The sequence below is a fragment of the Drosophila miranda genome, chromosome 4, assembly GCF_003369915.1.
Source record: "Drosophila miranda strain MSH22 chromosome 4, D.miranda_PacBio2.1, whole genome shotgun sequence".
Classification (NCBI taxonomy): domain Eukaryota; kingdom Metazoa; phylum Arthropoda; class Insecta; order Diptera; family Drosophilidae; genus Drosophila; species Drosophila miranda.
Window position 1 is genome coordinate 20037553 of NC_046677.1, and position 11064 is coordinate 20048616.

Consider the following 11064-nt stretch of genomic DNA (forward strand, 5'->3'; position numbering starts at 1 on the left):
AACAAGAACATGATTTCATTGCAAAAAACACAACCACTGCATCAGCAGCAGCAGCAGAGCGACAGCAGCATCCATTTCACCAGCAACTACAACTACAACAACTTTTAGCTTGACAACCAAAAGAAAAGGAGAGAGCTAAGAAAAAGAATAAAAGTAAAATAAAGAAAGAAAAAAAGAGACAATAGACGCACGCGGTTGCCGGGGAAACTGTGAACTTGCAGTACGGGGCTTTGCATGTGCGAGTGTATGGGTGTCGTGTCTCGTTCACACTCTCAGGCGAGAAGAGAAGCTGAGGACAAAACAAGATGAGAGAGAAGAGCCGCGATGCTGTCGAAAAAAAGGCTGACTGAGCAATGGAAAATTAAGATAGGGTGAAGCAGATTTTATTTTACCATGCAATCTATTGCTTTCTTCGTATAACGAGTTATTTGTGAGCATAACACTTGCACAAATCTGTAACAAAATATGGTCTCTGAAAATGCATCACCCTATATAAATACACCTTGTCCTCTTCTGTCGAAAGACAGACAGACATACTTCCTCTGCCAGGCTGTCTTTACGAAATGTCTTCTGGCGACACTCAGGGACAGATTATTAGGCTTAATTGATTGGCTCAGCAAATTAATAATAGTTATATACACAGAAACAATACCATTAGGAAGGGGGTGTGGAAGAGAATTGATTAGGGAATTATTTGCGCATTGCTTGGACATCTGATAAATGGTATAAATATTGTGTATATGGCAAAACAAGCTATTCTTGAAGTTTTCCTCTGTATGCCAATATAATTTGTTTACTTTTAATGTTGGCTGTTTAATATTGCAGATAAAATTAAGATAAAATAGTGTGTTCTTTCCGTGTACTAATAAACTATTTTATAGGAATTATACATTTTGTTTAATTTTTTTTGACAAACATTAACTCTAACTTTGCGAAATGGTGACCAAAATAGGGATATATATTTGGTTAAACCTTTGAGAGTCTATAATCCACGCTTTTGACTTTTTTGGAAGTGGGTTTCAGTTCAGTTCAATTCTATTTGGGGTTTCTCGGTCCGACCCAGGAGACGACGTTGACGCTGCTTCAGACGCCGCTGGGATATCTGTCCCGTACGGCCCTTATTGGCTTCCGCTGCTTCTTAGGTATTGTCGCTGGGATCTTTTTCGGTTCTAGTGTCGTGTTATCCAGCAGTTTGTATGGTACACCGCAATTATCATTACTGCTTATCGTTGTTTCCAGCTCCGATACAGCGGATCCGTAGAAGCTGCTGTCGTTGGCGGTGTGGTAAGAGCCAGAATCGTTGAAGCTTGTTTCAGTGGTCGAGAGACTGCTGTTGGTAGTGTTCTTGGCTAGGCGTGTCTTGCGGGGCCGAAAGTATTCGGGATCCATGATCAGGGGCATCATACGATGGCCGTTGCAAAGCACATGAATTGAAACCTTGGGCTCGTTCTCTTCCTTAAGCGGAAGCGGTTTCATCGATTCCACACCCATGGACATCAGGTTAAAGTGGCGCATCATGGCAATGGCCTCCCGTTCCACGGTGCTCGTGTCGTTCCAGTCTTCCATGGTGGCGTGCTCTCCCAACGGCTTGGTGCCGGCGATCTGTTGGATACGCTCCATCATGGCCAGGCAGTCCTGGATGCCCTTGGTCTTGGCGCTCGCCGGGCCGTGCAGCTTATCAATAACGGCGTTGCGCTTGTTGCGATCCGCCAAGAAGTCGTACGTGGAGCTGGGACGTGGAGTGTACTCCGCCTCGCGCTTCATCTCATAGGCCATCTGCCGAAAATCGATAAGATCGTCCTCGAAGCGTGTCGACGGTTTCCAAGCCATTTTTTATCAAAACTAACTGATTTACAAATTTAAGATTTACAGTTAGGCTGAGCCAACAGAAAGTGCGTAGCTTACTTGTAGCGTTCTAGCCCCCGACTAAACTGGAAATCGCACAACTTAATTAATTTAAAAAATAACAAAAACTAGGGAAGGGGTATATTAAAACAAAAAACGCAACTTAAACTGCGTTTTAAAAAAGAGTTGCCGCACGCCGCGGAAGGAGAACACGCGTTTGGGCAAAAATTGCGCATTGGGCCACCATGCTGTGGGGAGTTCTCTCACCGGTGTGGTAGATTATTTTGCGCCAAAAAGTCAAACAAAAGGAAAATGTGTAAAACGCACAAAAAACATGCCAGACAAGACGGTTCCAAACGGGCATACAACTGCTCGGCAGAGGCGGGGATTCGTCACACAATACATATGTCGTGTGGGAATATTAATATTTATTTAAGCAAACTTACCAGAGGCGTCTCTTTTTGCACACCTTCCGGCTGCCTTCTTTTGGGTTGCTACGTATACACAAAATGCACTGGCTCGCGCACAAACGCCCGGCTGACAAATGGAGTTTTCCACTCAGCACTCACTTCAATTTCGACGTGCACATGCTTTCATTTACGAATTTAATTAAAAATTTGCGAAAAATGGCCAGGCTGCAAGTCGTCAGTGTGACCGCCGAGTTGTCAACAGTGTGACCGCGGATTTATCGTTAATATATACCGTCCGACCGTCAGAAATATGCCGTAAATATACTGAAGAATTTTTTCGAGTAATTTTCGGCATTTTTCGGTATATTTTTAAAATGTCAAATGACATCTGTTCGATTTCGGCATCGATACTTTGCATTCGATATAGAGAAACTGTCGATTTGGCGCGCACCACCGATAACCGAACTTGAATCCGGTAAGGACCTCTTTTACCCGATTTACAACAATGAGTCCCATTCCATACACAAACATTTTGCTAATTCCATGCACACATACCCTGGAGGAAATGGATGTTATAGAATTGTGAATATGTTTGTCATCCCAGGCAAAAACAATTTATTTTCAATATATTTTAATACTATTCAATATTATTTAATATTATTTTCAATATTTCAACGATACTTTAAAGCTTTAAACTTACTATTGTCTTCTTGTAGGGACCAAGAATAGGTATCAGGATTGAGATATATATACAAAACACTCATCATATACATGAATATGTCTAAAAAATGTCAATTTGAGAAAAGGTCTTTATTAGTTACTTATTATCTTTATATCAATATTTATACTTTCATATAAAATGAACAAAATAGGGTATACAAAGGCCTATACTACGGCTTACACGCAATATAGCGACTCTTTTTTTGTTGAACTTTTTCGTTTAAACCTTTTTTTTACCATAAATACAATAAAAGCAAGGATTAAAAACTATCCAATCTTTTAGAAAATTTATTCATCAATGGGATAAAACTATGTGGGCATTGCTGAGAGATTTAGTTAGTCAGCATTATTTAATGGAATATCAAAATTGAGCAATTTCCTTTTTCGTTTGTTTGGATTGACTTATTTCGCTACTTGTTTTTTGTTTGACTTATTTCGCTAAAACCTCTTTTTACGCAAAATGCAATAAAAGCAAGTATTAAGAATACACCAGTTAAGTAGAAAATTGATTCATCAATCGTACAAAATTATGTGGGATGGCTAAGTGTTCTATATAACTAGTAACTTTTGACGGAACATCAAAATCGAGGAATATGTTTTCCAATCCTTGACGGAGACCGATTAACCTATTACAAGCCAACTGGGTATTTTAATTTTCCACCGAAAAAATGAAAGTTTTATAATTTTAGAGCAGGTTAGGTGATAGATATCGTGGTTTCATGGTAGGTAGGTATCATGGTTCTTCAAGAAGAATTTACAATCTTAATAGTTTTCTCCATTTACGTGAAGTAGTTGAACTATTTAAATAGAGGGGGCTGAAGTGGGCTAAGTTTGAGTTCTTATCAATATTGTTGTTGAGGTAACAAAATTCAGGCAATCAAAATCAAAGCAATCGCCGTAAGAAAACTTAAATTAAACATAACAAAAGATCATGGAAAAAACACATAAAAAAATTGATATCAATCAGCTGGACAAGGATCAGCTAAAGACGGTGAGTGCAGCGGCATTATTTGCGCCTAATTTCCGCGCTGATTTAGCCGATCTATTCACTAATCGCTGATCCACCACATGTAGTTCTCCGACTTTCTGATATCCTACAACCGCCTAACCGAGATGTGCTTCACAGACTGTGTTTGCGATTTCACATCCCACGAATTAAAGGAGACCGAGGTAAGTGAGATGAGATGCGATTCGCTCAGTCCATTGACCAGTAACCATCCGCCTTGGTGTTTTTTGCAGGTGAAATGTTCGCTGAACTGCATGGAAAAGTACCTGAAGATGAACCAGCGGGTGTCGCAGCGCTTCCAGGAATTCCAAATGATTGCCAACGAAAATGCCATGGCCATGTTGAAAAAGACTGGCAAATAGAAATAGAGCTATTACTTTTAAGCGGCGGGCCACACCATGGACGCACACCAATAACTATAGAAATGAATGCATTTTTGATGCATTTGTGAAGAAAAAATAAAGAGATGACAAGCAAAGAACCAGAGAACCAACAGCTAAGCGCCTTAAATTTTATTAATATTCGATGGATCTGTGTGCTTTATAGTTGATTTATTTACGGGCTAGAGATCTCGTTTAAAAAAGACACAAATGTGATTATTTAAGGTTGATCTTTTCGGATCAATCGTTTGGTTAGCTGGCCTTTTGTATCCGATTGGTTTGTACATTATTTAAAAAATTGGCTTATTTTAAGGACTCATCTTTATTGGTTTAAACCCTTTACTTAAGCAAAAACGGTCAAAAATTTCCACAAAATTAATTTTTTAACATGGTAACTACAATGTGGGATTTGTGACCTTATTTTGTTTAAACATTTTTCTTAAGCAATGAAACATGGTGTCCATTTTGCATCCGTTTTGATTTAATTCAATACGATCAGTTGCAATATTGATAGCTTATACTCGGAAAAATGTAGAAATAATAAAGAAAAGCTTTAATCACTTTCACTTCACGAAAAAATAGCTTACAATAATTAGTAGTACATATAACTATGTACGTGTTTTGCCTACGTGCCCAGCTTGGAGTACATATCTTTAATAATTTGCATTCTTGTCATCCGTGTGGCGCAGAGCCATGAATCTTTGATCTGAAAGACATCAAACATCTTGCGATCCTCCTTGAACGGCTTGTAGTACAGGTCGTAGATGATGCGGAGGATACGCTGGATGTTTTCCTTGGTAGTGCCGTTGTGCTCGCGATAGGTGGTGTTCTTGTGCATCTTCGTGTATTCCCCGTCGTCCCACCAAAAAGGAAAGTCATCCTCTATTATAGTCTCCAAGGTAATGGTTATTGGATGGTCCGTGGCATTGGTCAATGTTTCGTTGGCCGCCTTTGAAGGAGAGAGAGACAGCGGTTTGCTTAAGGATTGCATTGGATATAATATACAATCACTTACTTGAGGTACACTCCAGCGCCAGGACAGTACCGGTTTCTGCTCCTTGGGTGCTGTCGATGGTGATGGCTGCTGCTGAGTAGGTTGGGGCACCTCTGTTGGAACCTCTATCGTCACCGCTGTCGGGACCTCTGTCGTCACCTCTGGCGGTACCTCTGTCGTCACCAGTTCCACGTACTCCATATTCTGATCATCCCGCTGGACGTCGTGCTCGGCCATCGACAGAGCCAGCTCATTGTCCAGATCCTCCACTTGCATATTGTCGGCATCGGCCTGTTCCTGCTCCTCGATGAGGGCCTGCCCCTGCTCCCCGACAAGGGCATGCCCCTGCTGCCCAGCGACTGTCAGCGGCTGCTCGTCGATGAAGGCCTGCTGGAGCGCTTCATCCGCGGGTTGATCAATGGCCTCGTACCAGTGCAATTGGCCATTTAATTCGACAGCCTAGAAGATTCAGAAAAGAATTAGTGCTTTCCAGAGATATAAATGCTTCCAGTACTCACTATCATCTGCTTTTGGCCAATGGTGTCCTGCGTTCGTGCCAACGTTTCATCCGCCTCGGGGCATTCCTCAACTATCATATCATCATTTTCCAATTCCTCAAATAACTCATCGTACAGTCGTTCCTTCTTTTTCTGTTTTGGTTTTTTCGTCTTCACTACCACTTTCTCTCCCGTTCCAGCATCAGCCAAAATCGGCACTTCCTCCTGGAATTCCTCCGGCTCAGACTTCTCATCTGTGTATTCTACATCACTCAAGCCATTGTACCGCACATTCCGCCGCGGCCTCAGAGTGGACTTCCTGTCCGGCACAAAGCTGCTTTCAATTGGCTCCACCCGCTGCCCTTCGTCCGGTTCCGTCTGCTCCTCTTCTTGATGTGAGACCACTTTTCTACTCAAGCCCCTGTGCCTTTGCTCCATATGTCGCCTCAGATTTGGTTCCCTGTTCGAGCTGTAGTCGCACAGCGAGCATGTATGGATGGTCACAATCGGTTTCACCTTCTGCCGTACGTCCGGCTCTGACTCCGACTCCGCATCTTCTTCATTTGAGGACTCTTTATCACTCATCCAATTGTGCACTGCATCCACATGACGTTCAAGGTTCGCCTGCCTTTTGAAGCTCTGGCTGCACAGCGCGCATTTAAAGCTCACAATTGGCTTCGGCTTCTGCCGTTTTTCCAACTCCACCTTCTGCCGTACTTCCAGTTTCACCTTCTGCAGTACTTCCAGCTTCACCTTTTGCAGTACTTCCAGCTTCACCTTCTGCCGTACGTCCGGCTCCGTTGCTTCATCATTTGAGGACTCTTTTCCACTTTTGACACTGTGCACTTGCTCCAAATGCCGAGCAAGATTCTCCTTTCTTTTGGAGCTGTAGTTGCACATGGCACATGAATATCGGAATCTCGGCACATTCGGCTCAAACCGTGCAAACGGCACCGTACTAGGTCCTTCGTCCAGCTCCGGCTCCGGCTCCTCTTCTTCGGAAGAGTTTTTTCCACTCAGGCCACTGTGCCGCAGATCCACATGCCGCCTGAGGTTCCCCTTCCTCTCCGAGCTGTAGGTGCACAGCAAGCATTTAAACGCCTTGTCGCCTCTCAATGGATTGTTGTGCACCGTGAGGTGGCGCCTCATGTCATACGGACGATTCGTTGAGTAGGTGCATCCCGTCACGTAGCAAACGATAGCGGCGGGCTTAATGGAATTGTACGCCGGTGCCTCGCAACCCGGATGTCGATTGTTGTGGTGCCTTTTTATGTTGGATGCCTTGTCCGAGCTGTACCAGCACAAATGGCACTTGAACGCCCGTGCCTCCAAATCCACCTTCGAGTGACTCGCCTCATGACGCCACCTGTTGTAGGCACGGTCGGTCTCGTAGTTGCAGTTGTCGAAGCAGCACTTAAACTTCCCGTTTTCCGTGTCCTCAGGCCGCAAACTCTTGTTATTTTCCATTTAGGAGACGCCAAAAGTTGTTGTGCATTTTCCAAAACAAATATTGCCAACCAGTCTCGATAAGAAATCGAACTTCGTCCACTTTACCCCCTCTTTTTAAACAGTTCAACGATTTGAAAAATATGACGTAAAATATTACTGGTTCTAAATTCTTCTTGTAGATCCATGCCATCTTTCCTCTAAACTTTAAAAAAACCACAATATTTTTTACCTGAACTGCGCTAAATTAATTAAATTTTAATTTTTTCGGTGGAAAATTCAAAAAAAAAAAAGTTGGCTTACAATGGGTTAATTGATCTCTGTCAAGGATTGGAAACCATATTCCTCGTTTTTGATCTTCCATGGAATATTACTAGCTATATAAAACATTTAGCCCTGCCCACATAATTTTATACGATTCATGAATAGTTTTTTTACTTAACTGGCGTATTCTAAATACTTGCGTTTATTGCATTTAGCGCAAAAATAGGTTTTAGCGAAAATAGTCAAACAAATGAAACGTACTAAAACGTAAGAGAAAAATCGTTCCAATTGTTCAATTTCTTTATACATATATATTCATGCATATGAATATTATCTTGTATTTATATAAGGATATATACCTATTCGTGGTTACTCAATAAAAATCAAGAATAATAATTATATTATAAATGTTTTGATCCAAAAATAATAATTATTCAATAAAAATCAAGAGTAATAATTATAAGAAGAATTATACAATAAAAATCAAAAATAATAATTATTCAATAAAAATCAAGAATAATATTTTATTATTCAATAAAAATCGAGAATAATAATTATAATAATAATTATACAATAAAAATCAAAAATAAAAATTATTGTAATTTTTATAAAATAATGTTTAAACTAAAAAAAGTCGACCACTAAATTTATTTGTGTTACATCGTAACTACACATTTGCTACATGGCAACTACACAGGGATGAAATCCTCATGAGCCAGCAGCTCTAATGTTGTGAAGCGCTCTGACCATTTAAAAAATTTAAATTGAATGTCCAAAAAACTATTCGCATGTCGTTAGAAATTAACGCATTTTATGCCTAAAATCAAAGTTGGAAGTTTTGGTTTGCCGAAAAGTGTGAAAACAGTGTGGAAATAATTTTAAATTTTAATTTTAAATCTATTTAAACAATTTTTGGAAAATACAAATTTTTGAACGTCCTTCCGTGCGATAGTATTGAGCTTTTTCTTTCGGGAAGATTTGCAAAATCTCGCGCTCTAAAATATTTATGACTTGCTGTTTGGGCCCCAATAGCCAAAAATTTCCAAAATTGCATTTGGTGTGATTCCTATAAGAAATTATTTACATATACATAAATCGATAAATAATAAATAATTAATATTTAGCTTACCCCGAGTTCACAAATATGTAGTTCATCCATATTTAAAAAAAATGCAGAACCCTTGAAATTTTCCAATTCGTTAATGGAATTTATTATCCCTTCATTAGTTTCCTTTATATGTCCTGGTCGTTCAATATTCCATGTTCTTTGAACACCCTTAAAGGGATCGATTTTAGTGTGTCAGACATTATGTTGTTTGATTGTTGATTTGCTGCAATTAAAAATTTGCAATTGATTAAAAATCTTAATTAATTTAAATTTAAATACAAATTTAAATTTGTAATTTAATTTAAATTCTACGGTATATTTTACACGGTATATATATGGGGCTAAGACGGTATTTTTCAAATTTTACACGGTATACATATGGGGTTAAGCGGCGTCCAGCAGAAACAGCAAGGTGTATTTGCGGCCCAACAGGAGGGACAGCAAATCCAGCAGGAAGAGCAACAAACTTCATACGCGCCACAGAAAATCCAGCAGAAACAACAACAAACTTCATACGCGCCACAGAAAATCCAGCAGAAACAACAACAAAATTCATACGCGCCACAGAAAATCCAGCAGAAACAACAACAAACTTCATACGCGCCACAGAAAATCCAGCAGAAACAACAACAAACTTCATACGCGCCACAGAAAATCCAGCAGAAACAACAAACTTTATACGCGCCACAGCAGGAGGAGCCAATTAAGAATCCACCGAACGTCTCAAAGCCGATTATCAAATATATCACCCTGGGGCAAAAAAAAAAAAAAAACAAATTCTCCACCAAAAAAAAAAGAAGACATACTAATGGAGTAATGGACCCTCTTCTCGAGCTCAAATGACATGAGTTCAGAATTTTCCCCCACTTTATCTGTCCACCAAAATCGTCGTCCTGGTTTATAAATATGTATATATGTATATTATATTATTCGTTTTAAATGAAGTCTTACCTATTACGTAGTATAATCTCTTCTCGTAAATTTTCATTCTGGGCAAGGTCTTTTTATACTGCATTTCAGCGACAGAATTGAGGTGAAAAAAGTCGAGAAAAAAGAGGTGGAAAAACAAGAAAAAAGAGGAGAAAAAAAAAGGAAAAAAAGATTTGAAAATGGTGTCAATATTTGACGTTGTCGCTGTCAATATTTGACGTTGTCAGCTGTCAAAATTTGACGTCAGCTGTCAAAATTTGACGTTGTCAGCTGTCAAAATTTGACGTTGTCGCTGTCATGTAACCGTTAAGTTACGTCACGTGTTAAGTTTTATCCAGCGGTAGCAACATTCTATTTGTATACGTAAATTGTGATACTAAACGGTATCATGTTTCTCCACAGTAGAGCTGGAGAAACATCGATGTTTGCGGACATCGATGTTGTCGATGTTTGGAGAGCAAAACATCGATGAAACATCGATGTTTTTCAAATAACCTATATATGTACTTATTTTATATACCGACTAGAAACTATGTACCGTTGTCCCTGCATTTAGGGTCTTATGCTCGGTTTTTGATTCTCTCTACCACATTATATATACCACTAATTCCCTTTCTCTTATTCAATTACTAATACTCACGTACCTTTCCCGTATTTAGTAATTGTATTTGTACTTGTATTTTGAATGTATGCTTAGTTCTTTTAGTAAGTTTAGTTCTAATTTCCTCGAATATTAGTCTAACAGCTATCATTCCTGCATGTTCCTGTTTGGTTCGGTTAACGCGCCGCGCGTCATGCAGCATCACCCCTTGGTCGGTTGGGCGGCAGTAGGGCAGCGTTTTTGCCTGAAATGCGCGCGTAACAGCCTTCTGCTGGTGTCAGAAAAACATCGATGTTTGAGAAAAAACATCGATGTCTGCTGTGTACACGCGGGTATTTCAAAAACAAAATTTTTTTTTTTAAATTTTGCATTTGCTATTTAAATACAGCTAAAGAGAAAATAAGTTAAGAGTGCCTGAATAATTTGAACATCTCATTGGATTATTATGTGCAGCATTCAACCTCCTCTGCCCACCACTCCTCTTTGTACTATGACCTGGTGCCACAAAGTTCATTATCCTGGCCGCAGTGTACTACGCACACATGCGCTTTGCGCAGCATGCAGCCGGCTTTCCGTTTTCATTGAGTTTTCATTAATGGAAATTCTCCCTTGAGCCGCTCCAGTCCCCGCCTCGCCCGACGCTTCGTGACGCGGCTTCGTCTTCGCTGCAATGTTCGTGGGAGTCCTTGCAGTTTTAGCCATTCCGTGCTTTCCGTTCCGTTTTTGGGGCCAGTTGCAAGTCGACAGCTGGTCAAGGCACATGTAAAACTCGTCGAGAGGAAATCGCGCCAGCTACAAATAAAAACACACATAGAAGTAAAACCACGACGGGTAGAAATATATTCCCAATTATTAAAGTGAAA

The 11064-nt window shown here is 40.1% G+C and overlaps 3 protein-coding genes and 1 long non-coding RNA gene across 5 annotated transcripts; 1 reads left to right on the forward strand and 3 right to left on the reverse strand.

Annotated features, from left to right (window-relative positions):
• Positions 1-788: 788 nt before the first annotated feature.
• LOC108161296 lies at positions 789-2528 on the reverse strand. 2 transcript variants are annotated; one of them, XM_033393711.1, is made up of 2 exons: positions 2292-2528; positions 789-1931 (listed from the first exon to the last, which is right to left on the reverse strand). In XM_033393711.1, the coding sequence occupies exon 2, from the start codon at positions 1828-1830 to the stop codon at positions 1084-1086; it is 747 nt and encodes a 248-aa protein (XP_033249602.1). In that variant the 5' UTR covers positions 1831-1931; positions 2292-2528; the 3' UTR covers positions 789-1083. The 2 variants fall into 2 exon arrangements, with proteins under 2 accessions (XP_033249602.1, XP_017151003.1); XM_017295514.2 differs by lacking the exon at positions 2292-2528 and having other exon boundaries at positions 789-1846; positions 1906-1937.
• A 1287-nt stretch (positions 2529-3815) lies between these two features.
• LOC108163540 (mitochondrial import inner membrane translocase subunit Tim9-like) lies at positions 3816-4474 on the forward strand. Its single transcript, XM_017298897.2, has 3 exons — positions 3816-3966; positions 4050-4145; positions 4215-4474. The coding sequence occupies exons 1-3, from the start codon at positions 3907-3909 to the stop codon at positions 4341-4343; spliced, it is 285 nt and encodes a 94-aa protein (XP_017154386.1). The 5' UTR covers positions 3816-3906; the 3' UTR covers positions 4344-4474.
• Positions 4475-4664: 190 nt separating this feature from the next.
• Positions 4665-7389, reverse strand: LOC108163541 (RE1-silencing transcription factor). Its single transcript, XM_017298898.2, has 3 exons — positions 5874-7389; positions 5377-5814; positions 4665-5310 (listed from the first exon to the last, which is right to left on the reverse strand). The coding sequence occupies exons 1-3, from the start codon at positions 7317-7319 to the stop codon at positions 4987-4989; spliced, it is 2208 nt and encodes a 735-aa protein (XP_017154387.1). The 5' UTR covers positions 7320-7389; the 3' UTR covers positions 4665-4986.
• An 812-nt stretch (positions 7390-8201) lies between these two features.
• Positions 8202-9800, reverse strand: LOC108164198. The gene is made up of 3 exons (XR_001775801.2): positions 9622-9800; positions 8692-8893; positions 8202-8628 (listed from the first exon to the last, which is right to left on the reverse strand). It is a non-coding gene; the product is annotated as an uncharacterized LOC108164198 (long non-coding RNA).
• Positions 9801-11064: the final 1264 nt, after the last annotated feature.